Consider the following 23,329-nt stretch of genomic DNA (forward strand, 5'->3'; position numbering starts at 1 on the left):
CACGTATTATTTACAGATTAATGGAAAAACAAGTTGAAGCTGAGTTGGGAGAAGATCAATTTGGTTTCAGAAGAAACGTAGGCACACGTGAAGCAATACTGACTTTACGTCTGATCTTAGAGGATCGAATCAAGAAGGACAAGCCCACGTACATGGCATTCGTAGATCTAGAAAAGGCATTCGATAATTTTGATTGGACCAAGCTATTTATGAATCTGAAGATGATAGGGATCAGATACCGAGAACGAAGAATTATCTACAATCTGTATAAAAATCAGTCTGCAGTGATAAGAATCGAGGGCTTTGAAAAATAAACAGCAATCCAGAAAGGAGTGAGGCAAGGCTGAAGTTTGTCCCCTCTCCTTTTCAATGTTTACATAGAACAGGCAGTAAAGGAAATCAAAGAGAAATTTGGAAAGGGAATCACAGTCCAAGGAGAGGAAATAACCTTGAGATTTGCCGATGTTATTGTTATTTTATCTGAGACTGCAGAAGATCTCGTGAAGTTGCTGAATGGTATGGATGAAGTCTTGGGTAAGGAGTACAAGATGAAAATAAATAAGTCCAAAACAAAAGTAATGGAGTGCAGTCGAACGAAGGCAGGTGATGCAGGAAATATTAGATTAGGAAATGAAGTCTTAAAGGAAGTAGATGAATATTGTTACTTGGGTAGTAAAATAACTAACGATGACAGAAGTAAGGAGGACATAAAATGCAGACTAGCACAAGCAAGGAAGAGCTTTCTTAAGAAAAGAAATTTGCTCACTTCAAATATTGATATCGGAATTAGAAAGATGTTTTTAAAGACTTTCTTGTGGAGCGTGGCATTATATGGTTGGAGAAACATGGACGATAACTAGCTCAGAAAGAAAGAGAATAGAAGCTTTTGAAATGTGGTGTTACAGAAGAATGCTGAAAGTGAGATGGATAGATCGAATCACGAATGAAGGGATACTGAATCGAATTGGTGAGAGGAGATCGATTTGGCTAAATTTGACGAGAAGAAGAGATAGAATTATAGGACACATCTTAAGACACCCAGGACTTGTTCAGTTGGTTTTTGGAGGAAGTGTAGGTGGTAAGAACGGTAGGGGTAGACCAAGGTATGAATATGACAAGCAGATTAGAGCAGATGTAGGATGCAATAGTTACGTAGAAATGAAAAGGTTAGCACAGGATAGGTTGGCATGGAGGGCTGCATCAAACCAGTCTATGGACCGATGACTCAAGCAACAACACCAATGTAATTATAATATTTATGTTAAATAAAATCATTTGTATTTAAATGATTTTGTTTGTTGTAATGAATACTAATTTACATTAAATGTAGTATTTGTGTTAACATACCTTAAGAATATTGCTAGCTGAAGGTCTGGTTGTATGGCCTTTCGGTAATTAGTGTTTTGCTTTTCAACCTCCTTCGAACCAGGTCATAAAATTTCACAAAACTTATATATCTCATTCGGAAAAGATATAAAATTTGAATGGATCGTTCACTAAGTCGGGAAACAAATGAGAGAAAGCACCATACATATCCCTTCCGAAATTAATCGAATGAACCCACAATCGCGATCTTGGTTTATTTTCGGCGAAGTATCCAGCGCAAAACTATAAATTTAACTATCTCACCTTCCATTTCCAATGCAGAAGGAAAACTGAATTCTATCCACACCTTATCCTTTCTTCTGGGGATGTGACTGGACTGGACGTGCTTGGTTTGAAACCACAGGACATAACTAGAAGGGCTTGGCCTTGTCGGACCTAGACGTACCCAGACGTGACTGGACTGACTTGTAAAGACTTCCTTGATGTGAAACCAGCCTAACAGGAAGAGTGATAATTCCTAGCTAGCCGTCAGAAAATTTAGCAGATTTGACCGAGATTTTAAGCGTACCAGTTTGTCGCATATGAGACCAGCTGATAGGAAGTTACGTAAATATAGGACAGTGATAGAGTGAGGTCATCCCCAGAAGTGTGTTAGAATAAAATATTAATATTAGAGCTTAGAATTAAGTTGAAGAAGAGTGTTTGGTATGTGTATAAATAAGGCGTGTGTCATAAGTGTAGAATGTGCCAAGCTGAATATACACCAAGTTTCACCATGACAGCGGAACTTGGTAGGCCAATTCTAGGTCCTTCAACGGCTGTAGTGCCGTGGGGTTTGGTTTTGGTTTGGTTTTTAGACTCAAGGAAGGTACCATGGATCTCACTGGGATAGCCTGACTGATGTAGCCTGGAGAACGTAAGTACCAGATCAGTGAAATAGTGTTGGCTACTGAATGCATGATTCGAAGCAGTGTACCGATTCATTCAATTGTCCGAGTGAATCGATTCACAGGAACGGCGAGCTCATGGCACACGATTCAGCTTACTCCCAGTGGACAGTGCTGAGTAGCGCACTCATTGGACGTTGGCGGGGAGCCGAGCTTCCGCTGCAGCGAGACAGTGAATCATGGCACATCGAAAGAATCGTGAACGAGCACGGCTCAGTGAGACACAAGATACACACGGCTCCTTATCGGCACACTGGATACTGGCGGAGAGCCAAGCTTCCGCTGCAGCGAGACGTACAGTGAGCCATGGCACACCGAAAGAATCGTGAACGAGCACGGCTCCGTAAGACACAAGATACGCACGGTTCCTTATCGGCTCACTGGACACGCGGAGAGCCGAGTTTCCGCTGCAGCGAGACATACAGTGAGCCATAGTACACTGAAAGAATCGTGAGCTAAAATGGACTCTCGAGCTCAGCTCATCTGAAAATAATACCCACTTGCATTCACTGTCCTCTTCTTACAGGGAGGTTTAAATAATAGATGGATTTATTTGTAGTGTTAAAAAGGTAGTCAAAACATAATTCTGAAGTAGCTAGTAAGTAGGTAGGCTGTTAGGTTATACTTTGTATTGGTTTAATGAATCTTAGTATTATAACTTAGTTGACATTTGACAATTAAACTCGACTCTAGCCTGCCCTATGACTATAAGTCATGCTCATGACCACTCAAAAGTACCTGTTTTATATTGAGAAGAATGGCTCAGTATTCTCTCAGTTCATATGTCACATTGTTGCTCAAGACTTCAATCATATGTGGACAGACGCAATAACTTAAACCAACAGTATGTTGAAACGGAAACCAGCGGGCTACTGTACATCTCGGGTAGCCTATACAAAATATGACGATTTAAAAAATCCTCAGCTGATAGAAAAATACATATTTTCAAAAATGACTGAGCGAGTTCGACGTGCGGTTAGTATCGCGTAGCTATGCGCTTGCATTCGGGGGAAGGCGGGTTCGAATCCCATCGTCGGCAGCCGTTAAGATAGTTTTCCGTAGTTTCCCAATTTTCACACCAGGAAATGCTGGGACTGTACCTTAAGTAAGGCCATGGCTGCTACCTTCCTAATATTAGACCTTTCCCATCCTGCGTGGCCGGAAACCCTCGATGGATTAGAGTGACTAGCATTTTTTCTAAGAAAGGAGCTGCTAGCACTGAATGCTGTTGCTGCTGTCTTACCATTACATACTACACAGATGCAGTAGGAGCGGTGACTAATGTGCCGTGAATCGGATCACTGTATCGATTCAGTAACGTGAACGGAATCAAATGAATCGATTCAGTAAAATGAATCGAATGTCCCAACACTACAGTGAAATACTATTTTAATTAATATGTAAATAATTAACTATATCCATGACCAAGTTGTCATCCATTAGAGATAATTATGCCTACCTTGCTTTATTATATGGTTTTGTAATGGGCAGCTAATGTTGCTTTAAATGTAAAATTATAGGTCAACTACCATACATTACGGGCATGGCGTGAATTAATGTTGAGGGCCCAAATTAAGTCCTTTTTCTGCTTCACGTGTTGATTTCATTATGTTCTAGATTCTGGAATGTCTATTGTGTCGTTTAATGATCTAGATTTCTATCTACCGTGTCCAGAATTTTTAAGTCATGTTGAGATGAATAATAAAGATCAAATAATAACAATAATAATTATGTTGTGCTGCCAATGATAATTTTATAGTGATGGATCTCAATAATAATAATGATAATTGTCGTGATTTTTTCGACGATATGGTTAAAAATAACTATTTATGAAAATTGTCAAATCAGGTAATGATAATAATAAGGCCGTTACGAATTACAGGAGTTATTTAACTGACTCTAGAATGTGAATTTTAAGAGTTTTCCGACATAATGTCAGAATAGGTGGATATTGACATCCCTGAGAGGATCCGTCATGGATTTGACCATGCAGTAATAAAATAATTGGGAACTTGTAAGAAATAAATGTGTTGCCTTGTTTACGTAATAGTGAGTAAAACTGATACAGTGCCGATCGGATGTGTAGAAGTGAGTTAAGGTCTGATATAAATGAAAATATCGAGCTACAAACAAGGACAATGAGAAAGAAAGAAATCCCCGTCAAAGATGGAAATAATTCGTTGAGGTACCAATGGAAATGATCCTGGTTAACACGCGATGAGCTAGTGAGTAAATGTCTACGAATAAGGAAAGAATATTAATGAGGCTTCGATGAAATAATAAGAGAAATAAGAAACTACGTGGAAATAAAAAATGAAATAAGGAGGGACTAGAAGCGTTGTAATAGAGAAAGGCAGATGTCTGCTTATAAATGTTCGAATGCATGAGATAAGACCGCCGTACTCACATCCAGACGCACTGTGAATATTTAATCGATATTGAATTGATTCCAGATGGTGTCCTCTGATATGAAGCTGAGTTAAATTGATTTTGTATTTTGCACTTTTGAATTTACACCTGTGAATAATAATAATAATACTAATCCATGACATGGTAACATTTTACTACGGAGGTTAAATAATGTTTATTGTTTATGTCCATGAATTTTTATTGAATTTTCTTCCTCAGTTTTTATCATGGAAGAACAGTATTGGATAAGTTATGAGGATCGTCAGCTGGACGTATTTTCATGCCTATTTATTTTTGAATCTGAGTTCTTTGATTTTGAAGTTAAGCGACGTTTCAGACTTGCTTAAATTATAGTGACCATGATATGAGATCATTGGACTTAGTCACGCACACCGGCCACAGTGAGATATTGCCATAATCATTGTGACGAGGGAAATCATTAAAACATTTGGTCACATTCAGTCATTGGAATGACAGGTGCCTTCAGCATCTGAGATAACAGTTACATTCGATATTGTACGTAATCTTGCTGCTTGATATAAGTACTATAGGTTAGATATGATCGGATGTCATCTCTTTCAGCAGTATTTAGATGGTAGAATCAGGATAATTGAGGTTTAGCTGTCTCTTTCATTTTGTCACCTAGTTTGTTTTATTGGTAAACGTGGGAGGATCCCCCACGCTATTATGTAAATATGAGGTCAACAACCTTAGGGGAGGAAGACAGCTCGGTTACGTGCTTAAAACAACATTTCGCTTACAGTATCCAAGCAAATTGCAACTTAATAAATAAGTCAATGAACAGGCCTCTGTAGAATTGTAAATAAGTAGGACTGTAAGTGTAAAGCAGTAGACTTAAAACGTTTGTTTATAATTGGGAACAATTGGATGGATGGATGGATGGATGGATGGATGGATGGATGGATGGATGGATGGATGGATGGATGGATGGAAAGCCAGTTCTTTCACTCTGTACCCGTGTCAGGTGAAATGTTCTAAGTGGTCTCCTGCCTGTTGAATACCTAGTGCTGAACATTGTCAGACTAACCTGGTGCAGGTCTGCCACAACTCGCGCTTGATCGTCAGCAGTTGAATAAACGACACAGACTTGATGTGTCCCCGAATTTTAAGTCCAGGGATTTAAGTCAGGAGAGTGCGGTGGCCAACAATAGGTCGGACAAATCTACAATTATGTATTTCCTGATCTACGTTGTCATATCTTTTCTTTCCTCTCTGTATGTGAGGAATACATTCCTAAAGTTTTATAGCTGACTTTTGAACACCCTATAAACATAAACGTGCGGCCACTGAATTAGGTGGGTGAAGTAATCTGTGCTGTTGTCAGGTATGTGAACGGTGAAGCGACAGATGGTCGAGAGTCTGCCAGCTCTGAGCACGGATTGACAACGCTGACCGTGCGGTGCTGTCTAGGCGAAGCTCTTCCACTCCAGTTTTTCTATTTTACACCATACAGTATATGAGGCTATTGGTATCAAAAGGAGCAATTTCCACTTTTCGTTGGAAATGAGTTACTGATACCGTTGTATTGTATTAATAGCTGTCTATAAAATTATGTTGACTTTTTGAAAAAAAATCCCATCGTTTCAGTGCACGAAAGTACAGCGTGACTTTCAAGCAAACAATCTCCGCCATCTGTTGGTATCAAAAGGGTCAATCTCCAGAACTACCAATCATATCTTTCTACTCACGCCTTGTGAGTGCCAAGTGCTGCCATATTGTTTCAATTGAGTTATAAATTGAGACTGTCTTGCTTATGCATGCCCATTTTTCGGTTTTAGAGTTGTACCGGAGGTGATTTCGGTGTTTTGAAAGAATATGAACGTGCACGAACATATTATATTACCACAACAAACTGTAGCTATCTTCAGTGTGTTGTGTGATGGACATGCTACGACAAAACGTGACACCTGTGTCACCGACAAAAGCGAGGAAATAGTCTCACGATCATAGGAAATGGAAATCAGTTGTTGCAAAGAATTGGCAATAACATTCAGTCTGTAAATATTTCTTACCGGGTAGAAATTCAACCGGGAAATTGACTTATATACTCTTGTATAGTCAATATCCATATGAACTGATCATAACCTCAGGGCTCTTTATTATAACAGCTATCCTTAGTTTACAGACTTCTCTTCCTTCTTTTTACTGACTATCTGAAGGATAATGTTTATATTTAAATTTTATTGTACCCTATATTGAATGTATTGGTAATAAGATTGTTTGCAAATCTAAACTGATGTGTTTCGTGCTGGTGGTCTTCCGTTTTTCAGTCTAGGTAATATTATTCATCACTGCTGTGACTATAATATACAGTACAGTGACACTCTTGACCCTTCAATCTAGTGTAAAGAAAAAGAGTGTAGGTATCACAATTCTGTAAGTTATCAGCAAAAAGAGCAATCTCCTTACATGTTAGTATCAATAAGAGCAATATCCATGAAAATCTGAAAGTTAGTATCAATCAATCAATCAATCAATCAATCAATCAATCAATCAATCAATCAATCAATCAATCAATTAATCAATCAATCAATCAATTAATTAATCAATCAATCAATCAATCAATCAATCAACCACTACTGATCTGCATTTAGGGCAGTCGCCCAGGTGGCAGATTCCCTATCTGTTGTTTTCCTAACCATTTCTTAAATTATTGCAAAGAAATTAGAAAATTATTGAACATTTCCCTTGGTAAGTTATCCCAATCCCTAACTCCCCTTAATATAAACAAATATTTGCCCCAATTTGTCCTCTTGAATTCCAACTTTACCTTCATACTGTGAGCTTTCCTACATTAAAAGACACCACTCAAACTTAAGCGTCTACTGATGTCCTCCCACGCCATCTCTCCACTGACAGCTCGGAACATACCACTTAATCGAGCAGCTCGTTTCCTTTCTCCCAAATCTTCTCAGCCCAAACTTTGCAAATTTTGGTAACGCTAGTCTTTTGTCGGAAATCACCCAGAACAAATCGAGCTGCTTTACTTTCGAATTTGAAAATCGAAATTTTTATACTTACGAGGGTCATCCAATAAGTAACAGATAGTTTTCTAAAAATTAACATTTCTTAAAAACAGGTATTTGCCTGTACACAAAAACACAGATTCATAGATTTTTACCCTCTATACACTATATTAGTTAGAAAAAACCTGAAAACAATATATACAGACGTTACTTTACTATGGTAACAGCGGCGGTCGCGCTCCTAGTATTACGTGGAGCGCAGACGCTGTAAGGACTTGCACCGACCAGGAAAAAAGTTTAAGTCCATGACCTTGAAAATCGAAGTCACCTTGAAGCCGCTCACAATCTTGTAACTTATTTATTTCTCTGTACAGAATAACATCATCTGCAAACAGCCTTATCTCTGATTCCACTTCTTTACACATGTCATGATATATATATGAAAACATAAAGGTCCAATAATACTGCCTTGAGGAATTCCTCTCTTAATTATTACAGGGTCAGATAAAGCTTCGCCTACACTAATTCTCTGAGTTCTATTTTCTAGAAATATAGCCACCGATTCAGTCACTCTATTTTCTAGTCCAATTGCACTCATTTTTGCCAGTAGTCTTCCATGATCTACCCTATCAAATGCCTTAGATAGGTCAATCGCAATACAGTCCATTTGGCCTCCTGAATCCAGGATATCTGCTATATCTTGCTGAAATCCTACAAGCTGAGCTTCAATCGAATAACCTTTCCTAAACCCAAACTGCCTTCTATCAATCCAGTTATTAATTTCGGAAACATGTCTAATATAATCAGAAAGAATGCTTTCCCAAAGCTTACATACAATGCATGTCAAACTGACTGGTCTGTAATTTTCAGCTTTATGTCTATCACCCTCTCTTTATACACAGGGGCTACGATAGCAACTCTCCGTTCATTTGGTATAGCTCCTTCAACCAAACAATAATCAAATAAGTATTTCAGATATGGTACTATATCCCAACCCATTGCCTTTAGTATATCCCCAGAAATCTTATCAATTCCAGCTGCTTTTCTAGTTATCAACTCTTGTATCTTACTGTAAATGTCATTGTTATCATAGGTAAATTTGAATACTTCTTTAGTATTACTCACGTCCCCTATCTGGACATTCGCCTTGTAACCAACAATCTTTACATACTGCTGACTGAATACTTCTGCCTTTTGAAGATCCTCGCATACACACTCCCCTAGCTCATTAATGATTCCTGTAATGTCCTTCTTTGAACCTGTTTCTGCCCTAAAGTACCTATACGTACCCTTCCATTTTTCACTAAAATTTTTATGACCACAATTTTGCTTGCCATCATGTTATCATCATGTTATCCTTAGCCGACTTCTTTGCTAGATTAAATTTCATAGTAAGTTCCTTCAATTTCTCCTTACCACTTCATTAACCATTTCTAACTCTATTTCTTTCCAGTCTGCACCTCCTTCTTAGTCTCTGTACTTCTCTATTATAATATAGTGGATCCTTTCCTCTCCTTACCACCTTTAAAGGAACAAACCAATTTCACATTCCTCAACAATTGCTTTAAACCCATCCCAGAGTGTTTACATTTTTATTTACCATTTTCCAGCGATCATAGTTACTTTTTTTAAACTCGCTCATGCCTTTTTTATCAGCCATATGGTACTGCCTAATAGTCCTAATTTGAATACCTTCCTTTCTTTCACATTTATTTTTAACTACGACAAAAACAGCTTCGTGATCACTAATACCATTTATTACTTCGGTTTCTCTATAGAGCTCATCTGGTTTTATCAGCACCACATCCAAAATATTCTTCCCTCTAGTTGGTTCCATCACTTTCTGAATCAGCTTCCCTTCCCATATTAACTTTTTGCCATTTGTTGGTCATGCTTCCTGTCGTTCGCATTACCTTCCCAATTGACATTTGGTAAATTGAGATCACCTGCTACAATCCCATTCCTTTCCATATAATTTCCAACATAGCTGATTATCTTATCAAATAATTCTGAATCAGCGTTAATGCTACTTCCCGGTCTGTACACTCCAAAGACATCAAGTTGCCTATTATCCTTAGAGAAGAGCCTAATACCCAGAATTTCATTATTTTCATCATTAACTTTTTCGTAGCTTACAAGTTATTCTTTCACCAGAATGAATACTCCCCCTCTCTACCATTCCTATCCTATACCTACGATACACACTCCAGTTCAGTGAGAATATTTCTGCATCCATTATATCATTTCTCAGTCATGATTCAACTCCTATTACAATATCTGATAAGTATATATCTATTAAATTACTTAATTTGATTCCTTTGTTTACAATGCTTCTATAGCTGATCACTAACATTTTTATGTCATCCCTACTTGATTTCCAGTTCCCTGTTTGCTTAACACCGGTCCCTAGGCCACCCCATTTCCCGGAATGTACCAGCCTATAACCCTTCCAAACAAATTTCTTAACTTATATGTACCACTGCGGTTTAAGTGAAGGCCATCTGGGCGCAGATCCCTGTCTCTTACCCACCTATTAGGATCTAGAAATCTCACTCCCAGTTTCCCACATACCCACTCCATAGTCTCATTTAAATCGCTAATCACCATCCAGTCAGTATCCCTCCTACACGGTATTCCACTGATAACAATCTCCGTTTCCTTAAACTTCATCTGTGCTGCATTTACCAGATCCCACATATCCCTAACTATGTTGGTACTTATACCTGCTTGCCTTACGTTGTTAGTACCAACGAGAAACACTACCACCTTCTCCTTTCCCTCTTCCTTCTCTTCTACTTTCCTCAACATCTGCCTTAAGCTAATTCCTGGATAACACTCTACCATGGTTCCCTTTCCTCCACACACTTCCCCACATGTCTAACGATGGAATCCCCCATGACCAGAGCCTCAACCCTACCCACCTCATTTGATCCCCTCCCCTCCTGGTCAGCCCTATCTTCTCTCATTGCTGCAGAAGCTACTTCCTCCTCCCTTCTCTCCCTCCCATGACCCTGTTCCACCTGTCTTTTCCTTTCCACTACACTACATTTCCCTTTCCTACCTTTTCCCTTCCTCCTACTTCCACACATCTCAGCAACAATTCCCTGTTCCTCGTCTTCCCTCTGTTGTTCTACCTGCAGTGACTGGTACCGATTTCTAACAGACACCTGTTCTGAATTCTGATCCTGAACAGAGCTCTTAGTCTGCAATCTCCTTCCCCTTAAAACATTAGACCACCTGCCTGCTACAATTCCCCTATTTCCTTCCTATCCCTCCTTTACCCCTACTATATCCTGTACTTTATTTGAGGGGGCCTACTTTCCTTCCTGTCCTCTGAGAGAATCCTGATTATCTTCCTCAAACTCTCCAACTCCTCCCTCATACTCCTTAATGTCTGGCCACACCCACAGTCCAAGTCAAAAGGGACAATCTCCGGAATACAATTTAAAATACCTAATTAACCATTAATTATATGGTAGGTTTTCTTTGATTACTCTCTCACAGCCTGTCTATTGTGTATACAAGACAAAAATCACCCGGAGAGAGTGAATAGAAATGCAATAGATAAAAAAATCACTCCCACTGTAAAGTGCAGGAAGGCGGAGATTGCTCCTTTTGATACCAATAGCCTCATAAAATATTCGAGTATTTAAAATTATATACTGTAAATAATAAAAAATAAAATATAATTTATAAATCTGATACAGGTGAATATGTAATCGGGAAGTATTTACCGTGCACTGGGTCCCGCTCTGGCTCACGGGACCCGAAAATCCTCTGCTAACGATTCCTGCTATTTTCTAGGAAGAAGAAAAGATCCACGGAAACATGTTTCAGATAAAAATGTTTAAGTTAAACGAATTTCTACTTCTCTTCCGCAGACAACATTTTATTTCCTGAAGAAACAAAAGCGTTATTTATAAGACATGATCAAAAAGTTTCCGTTTGAGGGCGTTGCTGCAGCGGACACGCAGAGTAGTGCCACTTGGATGCGAGTATAGACGTACGGACATGTAGGCAACGGTATTAGTGTGGCAGTCCGAGATGCGTGCGTTAAATGCAGCAACCCACGTGATCTATGGCGACGTTATTACCAAATGCGTCCAAACAGGACCAACTTGTCGTTATTCTGTTCTTGGATGCCGAAGGACGAACACCGATGGACATCTGTTGAAAACCACCGTTGTGGGATGGTGCACCAAGTTCCGTGGGGGTCGCGTTTCGACACAAGACACCGTTCGATCTGGAAGGCCAGCCTCATCCATTACGGGCAACAACAGGCGGGTGGTGAATGAAGTGATTAGGCGGACCGGCACATAACATGATCTCTCTCCATGCGATTATTAAGCCTTCGGACCCTTGAAAAGGCCTTGAAGGGTTGACACTGCCTGTCGGACGAGGATGTGCAGCAGGATACGGTGTTTTACCATACGCGAATCTTTAACCTGGTGCGTCGAAGGGATGAGTACCTCAGTGCGCACGGCGATTTTTGCCTGATTGGCTTCCGGATTCAGGACTGTATGGCCGTCGAATGGAAACTTTCTCATCGCCCCTTATACTTGTTCAGGTTTTTGTTCTTAATAATTATTTTAATTAATTTATGTGGAAAATGGTTATACCGCTGAAATTAGAAGTATTTCCTGAATTTGTTTTTCAACATTGTATGAGGTAACTTCAAGATCTTGGGAGAGAACAAACTTCCAGGTGCTACGTAACCTTGGCAACAGCGTAATTTCTGTGACCCGCCTAATTTTGGTGGCCGCGACAATAGTCTCGCCAGAAAAGGATCTGTTCTGAACCCCACTGCTTACATACTGAATATTGTTATACTTACAAAGTTATGTAATCTAGGACTTCAAAGTCAGGACCCTTGGCCGTGTGACAGTCACCAGGACGAACATTAGTATGAACTTCCTTGGTCACTTGAGATATGGCCGCATTCAGCAAGTTCTCCGCGTCACTTGAACTGCAGGTCGAAGGCATGCAGAACCCAACATGGACTGAGGTAGTATTCACGATTACCTTCAGTTTAGCAAGCAGGTCTTTTACAACGTGGCCAGTTAGCTGAAAAAGACAAGCTAGTCATAGGACTGAAATTTGTATACACGAATATTTTTTTAGTTTTAACATAGAATATTTTTAACATGCATATAGTAATGTACAGAGTGTATCCGTGATGATGTTACAAACTTCCAGGGCTGATGGAGGGCGGCAAATGGATCAACTTGAGATAAGGAACCGTAGTCCGAAAAAGTTCGAGTCAAAATTTATTAATAAGCCAAGTCCATTCTTAACAGACACGGGATGTCGGAATTTCGTCCCGGAGTAGTTATTTAACGCGCCGGAAGGCAACGTTATGGGGTTGTCACCTTTAAACACCCTTAAGACGCCACCGACCTCACTGGGTTTGAACCCGTTAACTTGGGATTAGTAGGCCAACGTAGTATCTACTTCACCACAGCGGCCGGCAGTCAAAAGTTAAAGCAAAAATCGGAGTAATACCTCCGACTGTAAAGTACAGTACAGGTGCTAAGAGTACAATAGGGGAGACAATCCCGACGAGCAGAAGGGGATAGGATAATAATTCAATGACTCCAATGCAGATGACGTACTGTGTACTGACGTTATCGGTGTGCGATGTCTGTACTCTAGGCTTCAGTCTGTGTTTACGGGCTGAGGTGGTACCTTGATCAGCCCTGACTAAATGGAGTTGTACCCGGTTACGGAACTTCTAGAAGCGGTGTTCATGTATGGGCAAGCAAATGGAAGCAGGAGAGAAGCCGAAGAGTTGTACAGAACCAAATATCCACGTAGGAGACATCCACCTCCCACCATGTTTACACGACTGCTCCAACGATTAAGCGAAACAGGGCAATTGTTACAACAGTACAATGACCGAGGAGGACTCCCGACTTAAAAGATTCAGTGCTTGCTAGCGTGGATTAGGCACCAACAATCAGTACTCGAGCAGTTGCACGTGAAATGAATGTTTCGCATATGACTGTGTGACGAGTATTACGTGAAATGCAGCTACACCCCTACCATCCACAGAAAGTACAGGCTTTGATTCCTGATGACTTCGCACCTTGAGTTGTGCTCAGCCAATGGCTCTTGCACCGCCTTGCAGTCGATCCTCGCTTTCCTGCGTATGTGATTTTCACAGATGAAGTCTGTTTCACCAGAGACGGAATGCTAAATAGTCGCTAAGGTCATGTTCCCCACGCTATAGTTGTGAAGAGCCATCAGCACAAACATTCATTCAACATGTGAGCAGGCATAGTCAATGATAACTTAGTAGGCCTGTTTCATCTTCCTCCCCACCCAAATGCAGCAGTGTAGACAGTGGTGCTCAGAGATGTACTGCTCACATTCCTGGAACACATCCCACTTGCCCTTCGTCAACGGATGTGGTTCCAACTTGATGGAGCCTCACTTCACTTTGAACTGATGGTTCGTGAACACCTAGATAAGACATTCCCTGCAAAGTGGGTAGGAAGATGAGGTCCTGTTTCGTGGCCCGCTCTTTCACCTGATCTCACCCCACTTGACTTTTTCTTGTGGAGCCATGTGGAAAGCCTTGTGTACGAGACACCTCTCGAGACCGAAGAGGATCTCTTGGCAAGAATCATCGCTGCCTGCGACGCTGTTCAAACAACACCGGGGATACTCAAACGGTACGATGGAACATTGTGCGACGATGTCATGCCTGCACTGATGCAGGAGGACGCCATTTCGAGCATTTGTTGTAAATGGAGCAGCTTGTGAAACTTGTGCAGATAAACGGGCTGAAATGAGAAGAATTTTGCTTAATTTTGACTCGATCGTTTCCGGAGAATGGTTTCTTATTTCAAATTGATCCACTTGCTGTCCTCCATCATCCCTGAAAGTTGGTAACATCATAACGGATACATCCTGTATTTTATTGCCATTAGACAACGTACAGTTGCAATAGACAAAATCAAATACAATACTTAAGTTACATTAAAAAATATGTAAATTCATATAAATGGCAGTAAACAGAGTAATATTTATAAAAGGTTTATGTACACTGAAAAGTTAAATGAAGGTACATCATGACACTTTGGGCTATTTGTCTATTTAATCATAGCCGTGCAGCTGATTATAAGAACCAGTGTTACCTTCTTAATAGGAACGTGCTGACTTTCGTATTCGCTCCTTGACAACAGCATTACTTTTTCCTTCAAATTCAGATAGAGAAAAAAAACTGTTTAATATCAGTGATATTTGGGATAAATTTTGAAGTTACTTAAAGGCATATCCTTATATTGACTTGGTAGCTTATAGAATAATTTAATCCCATTAAGTCTAAAATTTTCTTGTGCCTTTTTCATACTAACATGTAGTAAATCTAAATCATACCTTGTCCGTGTATCGTACGAGTGTTCACTTCTACGAGATGTAAGATCATCGAGATTTTCTTTAATATTAAGGGTGCAATCAAATTTGCATAGTGATGGGAGAGTCATAATAGCAAGTACTTGAAATATAGGCCTGCATGACTCCCCATTGGCCTTGCCTTTTATATTGACTTATTTTGCCACTTGATCTCTTTGGAGCGTAGAGACCGGAAAAGGGTAGCGCTGACACTAATTCGAACTAATTTGATAAGATAATAATTTTGTGGGAGACGATATGGAAAGGAACGTGATTGTAGCGGGTGATCTTAATTTACAAAATGTCAATTGGAAAGGTAATGCGAACGACAGGAAACATGACCAACAAATGGCAAATAAGTTAATATGGGAAGGACAGCTGATACAGAAAGTGATGGAACCAACTAGAGGGAAGAATATTTTGGACGTGGTGCTGGTAAAACCAGATGAGCTTTATACATAAACCGAAGTAATAGAAGGTATTGGTGATCTCGAAGCTGTTTTCGTAGTACTTAAAATAAATGTGATAGAGGGAGTAGGACTATTAGGCAATACCATATGGCTGATGAAACAGGCTTGAGGGAGTTTTATAAAAGTAAATATAATCAGTGGAAAACGGTAAATAAAAATGTAAACAGACTCTGCGATGGGTTTGAAGCAATCGTTGAGGAATAAGGAAACTGGTTTGTACCTTTCAAGGTGATAACGATTGGTAAATATCCTCTATATTATAAGAAGGAAGTAAAGAAACTAAGAAAGATGTGCATGTTGGAAAGAAATAGACTTAGAAATGGTTGTCGAAGTAAGGAGAAATTGAAAGAACTTACTAGGATATCGAATCTAGCAAAGAAGTCGGCCAATCAATCAATCAATCAATCAATCAATCAATCAATCAATCAATCAATCAATCAATCTATCTATCAATCAATCAATCAATCAATCAATACTGATCTGCATTTAGGGCAGTCGCCCAGGTGGCAGATTCCCTATCTGTTGTTTTCCTAGCCTTTTGCTAAATGATTTCAAAGAAATTGGAAATTTATTCAACATCTCCCTTGGTAAGTTATTCCAATCCCTAACTCCCATTCCTATAAATGAATATTTGCCCCAGTTTGCCCTCTTGAATTCCGACTTTATCTTCATATTGTGATCTTTCCTACTTTTAAAGACACCACTCAAACTTATTCGCCTACTAATGCCATTCCACGCCATCTCTCCGCTGACAGCTCGGACATACCCTTTAGTCGAGCAGCTTTTCTTCTTTCTCCCAATTCTTTCCAGCCCAAACTTTGCAACATTTTTGTAACGCTACTCTTTTGTCGGAAATCACCCAGAACAAATCGAGCTGCTTTTCTTTGGATTTTTTTCCAGTTCTTGAATCAGGTAATCCTGGTGAGTGTCCCATACACTGGAGCCATACTCTAGTTGGGGTCTTACCAGAGACTTATATCCCCTCTCCTTTACATCATTACTACAACCCCTAAACACCCCCATAACCATGTGCAGAGATCTGTACCCTTTATTTAAAATCCCATTTATGTGATTACCCCAATGAAGATCTTTCCTTATATTAACACCTAGATACTAACAATGATCCCCAAAAGGAACTTTCACCCCATCAACACAGTAATTAAAACTCAGCGGACTTCTCCTATTTATGAAACTCACAACCTGACTTTTAACCCCGTTTATCAACATACCATTGTCTGCTGTCCATCTCACAACATTATCGAGGTCACGTTGCAGTTGCTCACAATCTTGTAACTTATTTATTACTCTATAGAGAATAACATCATCCGCAAAAAGCCTTACCTCTGATTCCACTCCTTTACTCATATCATTTATATATATAAGAAAACATAAAGGTCCGATAACACTGCCCTGAGGAACTCCCCTCTCAACTATTACAGGGTCAGACAAAGCTTCACCTACTCTAACTCTCTGAGATCTATTTTCTAGAAATATAGCAACCCATTCAGTCACTCTTTTGTCTAGTCCAATTGCACTCATTTTTGCCAGTAGTCTCCCATGATCCACCCTATCAAATGCTTTAGACAGGTCAATCGCGATACAGTCCATTTGACCTCTTGAATCCAAGATATCTGCTATATCTTGCTGGAATCCAACAAGTTGAGCTTCAGTGGAATAACCTTTCCTAAAACCGAACTGCCGTCTATCGAACCAGTTATTAAGGATAACAAGATGGCCAGCATAATTGGCAGTCACACTAATTTTAGTGAAAAATGAAAATGTATGTATAAGTACTTTCAGGCAGAAACAGGCTCCAAGGACATTCAAGGAATCATTGATGAACAAGTTGAGTCTGTATGCGAGAACCTTCAAAAGGTAGAGGTACTCAGCCAGCAGTATGTAAAGATTACTGGTTACAAGAATAATATCCAGATAGAGAAGGTAACTAAATTTACATATGATAACAAAGACATTTACAATAAGACACAAAAGTTGAAAACTAGAAAAGCGACTGGAATTGATAAGATTTCTGGGGATATCTGAAGTATTTACTTGATTATTGTTTGCATGAATGAGCTATACTAAATGAGTGGAGAGTTGCTATAGTAGCCCCTGTGTATAAAGGAAAGGGTGATAGACATAAAGCTGAAAATTACAAGACAGTTTGACATGCATTTGATATAAGCTTTGGGAAAACACTATTTCTGATTATATTAGACATTTTTGCGAAATAAATAACTGATTTGATAGAAAGAAGTTCTAAGTTCCCACAGCTGTAATGATCAACTAATCAGAATTTTTTCCTTATCATGTCATTATAAACCAATCAGACTGCCTAATTACGTTATTTTCTAAATCCGCACCCGACAATCCCTTAATATAGAGCGACTTTGAGCTCAATAAGACTGTCTTGATCTGAAAGTTCGGGGTGTAACATAAAGTAAAGTCTGATTCTGGGAGGTGGTGGACGAGGCTGGTGTAGCGAAGTAGCAACAGCAAAAGGTAGGCAAAACTTTTCCTCAAATGTAACTTTCTACGTGTGCCGAAGGGAAGATACCAGTGTTCCACTTTAGCATGTAACTGTTTGGACGTGCTGCGATTACGTTAATTTTACTGGAAGTTTCTGTATTAGATTTATGGCAGTCGTAATCGTGCAAGCGAAGAGGAAGGTTGTTGAGTGAGTGAGTGTCTGACATGGGGATTTCAATAGAATTGTACCGGGCGACGATGGGTCGTTGGCACGGTAGAGGCAGGCCCACGAGTTGCAACATGGGTTGCAGAGCCGGACAGCAGGTGAGTTTGATTTCAATTTTGATGGCTGCATCAGTGATGGCAGTGTTGTTGGTCATTGGAGGGGTCGAGATGAACCCCGGACCTGATCATGATAATGCGGTTGGATGGGAAGAGATGGATAAGATAAGGGAAATCGGTAAGGCTCAATCTGAACAAATGAGAGAGTTACTACGAGAGCAATCTAGTGAATTACGAGAAATACTGAAAGAGGAGATAGTCAAGGTGACAATAATGGTGGTCCAAAATAATAACGAAATATCAAGTTTGAGGGATAAGATGAGAAGAATGGAGGAAGAGATAAAAGAATTGAGGTGGCAGAAAAAAAGCGACAGCAAGAAACCCGAAAGAAAAATAGTTTTATATATGGGCTACCCGAGGACACTAAAAAAGATCTGGTATCCAAAGTGTGGAGCTAATTAACGAGAGGTTGAAGATCAGCTGCAGAGAGACCGATATAGACGAGATACAGAGAATGGGGAATGCAAAAGCAAGAGACCAGTGAGAGTGAGGTTCGTATCAACCCTACTAGTAAAGAATATTTTGTATAATACAAGCCGATTGAAAGGTGAAAAAATATGGATCAAACAGGAGCTGGAGAAAGAAGCCTTCAGGAACCAGAAAATGCTACAGTTCCACCTAGGAAAAGCTAGGCGTGCTGGATTAATGGCCTACATAAGGCGCAACAAATTAGTGGTGGGTGATGGCAAGTGGAATAGAGGCGTAGAGCAGCTAAAGAATATGTACAACACAGCGAGTACATTGGCCGAAGAGGAAAGTGAACGCACGAGGCAGCTGAGATCAGCAGAAGGCGGAGCAGCGAGTGACGACCAGGTAGTGAAGCGACAAGGACAGAGAGAGAAAGAAGCAGACACAGAGACAACTAATAGTGAGGGCAGTCCTGGTGACCTTCAGCGACAGCTGAGTGCTGACTCCATGACAGACGCAACACCGAAACGCAGACATGTGAGTCTCAAGGACTTCTGGCACAGAAAAGGTAATTTAAACGAGGGTGGCCTCGGTAAGGAATGTGTTAATACTGTAGATGAGAACTCTGATGAACTGGGTGTTGCCAGGATTACGAGGTCTAAGAAGAACAGCCAGAGTGAGGGACAGGGGAGAAAGAAATAACTAGAGATAAGAGTACGGTGCATCAATATTGAAGGCCTTAGAAGCAAGTTAGAGAATGAATCTTTTAAAAAGTTGTTACAAAGCTTGCATGTCCTCGCATGTGTGGAAACCTGGATTCCACCGAAAAGTAATGTAGAAATAGAAGAGTTCACGGTCTACTATAATACAAAAGAAAGACGAACCGGCAGGGGCAGATATCCGGGTAGGATAATGGTTATGGTTAGGGAGGATTTGCAAGCTAGAATAGTCCAAATTGAATCAGAAATGGAGGAGATGATGTGGGTCAAAATAAAGATGTACGGTGAGAATGAGACAGATTTATGTATTGGTTTTGTCTACAACCCTCCTGAAGCCTCTGTATTTGCGAAAAAGGATTTCTTTGATGAGTTTTCAGTAGAAATTAATAGAATTCAAAACATTTTTGAGGATGCAGGTATTCTATTAATGGGGGACTTCAATGCGAGGGTTGCGGATCAGAGCCAGTGTATGACAAGAAGGCAGAAGAAGTTTATGTACAAAAGAGAGTGAGCTAGGATAAAAGCTGTAATAAAAATGGAGAAAAGTTGCTAGAGCTGTGTCGTACGGTAGAACTATATATTTTGAATGGATGGTGGCATGCCTACGAATTAGCGTACCTGACATACATAACGGAGACAGGGGGTAGTAGCATAGACTTGGCGCTATGCTCTAGGAATGCGTTTCCTGTGATTAGAAACATGAAGGTTAAGGAATGGGATGAGTCACATCATCTACCAATTATTGTCAGAGTAAACGATAGACAGGGTAGGGCATTAACAAGCAATACAATAAAAGTCAAAGAAACGTTAGTTACAAAATACAGGTGGAGAGAGGAGCTAAAGAAGGAGTTTATGAACTATTATGAGGGAGAAATAGGCCAGATATTAAAAGCTGGAATAGACTCAATGATCGAGATTAACCAAACGAGTACAGCAGTTAAAATAATAGGAAACACTGTAAAGATGGCAGGGGAGAAGATGAGGATAAAGGAAGGAAAGAACATAATAAGAAAGGGTTGGTACAATGACGAATGCAGGCATAAGAAGTATGAAGTACTGAAAGCATTGAAGGCGTATAGAAAGCACGGGGGAGAAAACCATAGGATGGAATTTTGTAACTTGAGAAGAGAATACAGGGAATTACTGTATACAACTAAGTCCGAATGGCAGGAGCTGAGAATTGTTCAATTAAATAGCAATGCAAAACAGATTGATAGTAGGAAAGTATGGAGTACAATTAGGAAGATTTGTGGAATGCGGAAGCTTCCGCGGCAGATTGAAATAAGTCAGACCGAGCTCGTTAGCTGCAGTCGCTTAAGTGCAGCCGGTATCAGTATTCGGGAGATAGTAGGTTCGAAACCCACTGTCGGCAGCCCTGAAAATTGTTTTCCGTGGTTTCCCATTTTCACACCAGGCAAATGCTGGGGCTGTACCTTAATTAAGGCCACGGCCGCTTCCTTCCCACTCCTAGCCCTTCCCTGCCCCATCGTCGCCATAAGACCTATCTGTGTCGGCGCGACGTAAAGCAACTAGCAAAAAAAAAAATAATAATAAGTCAGACTATCTGGGTGGAGCACTATAAGAAACTATTATAGGTTGAAGATAGGTGGAGACCGAGAATAAATGAAAACAGAATATCGGTAGGGCCGCGGTGTACTGTGCTTGCATTAGACAAGCAAATATCGATAGAAGAAATAAGAGAGGTCTTAGGGAAAGCCAACAAAGGCAAATCAGGAGCGATTTCGGGCATCACTAATGAATTTTGGAAGCAGGTGGCGGAGAATAAGGATATCCTAGAAAGTATGGTGAAACTATTTAACAGAATATTTCAGGGAGGAGAGTTTCCAAAATCTTGGCAAGAGGGAGTGATCTCCCCAATCTACAAGAAGAAAGGAGATAAATCTAACCCAAATAATTACAGGGGCTGGATACATTAAGTAAAATATACACAGGTGTGTTAGTAAAAAAGATAATGAAGTGGGCAGAGGGGGAATGTAGTGAAAATAATAATGGATAAGTATGTAAAAAAGAAAGGTGGAAAATTGTACATTACTGCTATTGACTTGGAGAAAGCATTTGATTCTGTGAGCAGAGGGGCGGTCGTAGCCAAGTTGAGAAGGATAGGGGTGTCTCAGAAGATGATAAGAGCGGTTGAAAACGTATATTTAGAAGTGAAGTGCTCAATTAAAACTAAAGAGGGAGCAGTATTTGGGGAAATATTCTCTAAAGTAGGGCTGAAACAGGGTTGCAAGTTGTCACCAGTACTGTTTCCACTGTTTATAAATTATATCTTTCAGTCGAAAGGTTTTGAGGCAGGAGTTTACCCAAGTCTTGAGAACCAGGATATTCCGGGTCTCATTTTTGCTTGACGACATTCTTCTGCTCACTTTGACATCGAATAGTATGCAGGGTAGTATAAATGTAGTGGTAAATTACTGTAAAGAGTGGAATTTAAAAATTAATGCACAGAAAACCAAGGTAATGGTGTCCAAAAGGGATATAAATTGTCAAAGAATGAAAAATGGTGGGGCGAGAGGAGGTTAGTTGTTATCAAGAAAGTGGAATACTTGGGTTTGATATTAAGTGGAAATGGAAAATGGACAGAGCAATTAAAAAGATCAAAACTAAAAGGTATGAGTGCACTGTCAGCCATTAACATACTGGAGAAAAAGATGCCCAACATAGACTACAGAGTGTATTAAAATGTTTTTTAATGCATTAGTTAAATAGAGTGTTGTACGGAGCGGAAATTTGGGGAGTTGAAGGGAGGGTTGATTTAGTTGATACAATCACGAGTATATTTGGTAAAATAATTATGAGTCTACCCAGTTGTACAGCTAACTGTGGAGTGAGAATGATGTGCAAAGATATAAGTCTGCCAGCGGATATTATTAAAAGGATAATAAAGTATTGGCTGAGAATGAAGCTGCGAGAAGGTGGCGAAGTATTACAGATAGCATATCAACACCAAATGAAACATCAGAACCAAGGATACTGGGTGGATGGGATACGGAACATTTTGGAAACGATAGGAATGGGATATTACTGCAAAAGAGACTGTATAGAGAAGATGAGAATATGTTTAAAAAAATAGTTCTAAGAATTAAGGATATTGAAAAGCAATGTATTGATGCACAATGTAGAAGTAAGAGGTCATTAGAAGAATTTTGTAATGTAAGTGGGAGAATGAGGATAAATGTAGAGAATATAACAAAAAAGGGAATGAGGGGTATAATGTGGTGGTTAATGGGGATACATAAAAGTAAAGCATACAGGCAAAACAGAGATGAAAATAAATGTTTACTATGTTCTGAAGAAATGGGATGGGCACACCTCATAGAAGATTGTTCAATGACAAAGCAAATACGACAGAAATATATAGATGAGGAGGATGCAAAGAAAATTGAGAACGAAAATCAGTTGTATACAATTGTAAAGTTATTGAACAGAGAATGGGTACGCCCGGGGAGAATCTCAAAATTATTTAACATTATTAGGGGAATGTGGAGTAGGAAACTGAGGGAAGAAAAGGACGTGGTACATGTCAGCCAGGAACAGAATTGTACCTAAGGTAACCTACACAGTATAACTCAGTTGAAGTCTAGAGCCATTAGGTACGTAGGCTTAAGTTATAGTATAGAACTACCTTGTCGGAGTAGTTCTATTAGTCTGCCGTATTGCCGAATATTAATTTTCATTTTTTCCCTTTTATCAATAGTCCGTAAAGGCAATATTGAGATTCTTTGAGGTTTTGTTTATAATCTGAAAAGATATCAATATCCATAGATGTTTCGGTTTTCCTTTCAAAATGCCATCTATCAACGCAACTCCAACATTCACTTTAAATTATTCTTTCT

The 23,329-nt window shown here is 39.7% G+C and overlaps 1 protein-coding gene across 1 annotated transcript in view; it reads right to left on the reverse strand.

Moving 5' to 3' along the window:
* Window positions 1–23,329, reverse strand: part of LOC136866988 (nose resistant to fluoxetine protein 6-like) — a 227,149-nt gene that overhangs the window by 103,245 nt on the left and 100,575 nt on the right. The window contains exon 3 of the mRNA XM_068226789.1: window positions 12,504–12,733. Coding sequence (XP_068082890.1) covers window positions 12,504–12,733 — 230 coding nt within the window. The remainder of the gene's footprint in view (window positions 1–12,503; window positions 12,734–23,329) is intronic.

Source organism: Anabrus simplex, chromosome 3, assembly GCF_040414725.1.
Source record: "Anabrus simplex isolate iqAnaSimp1 chromosome 3, ASM4041472v1, whole genome shotgun sequence".
NCBI classification, from domain to species: Eukaryota; Metazoa; Arthropoda; class Insecta; order Orthoptera; family Tettigoniidae; genus Anabrus; species Anabrus simplex.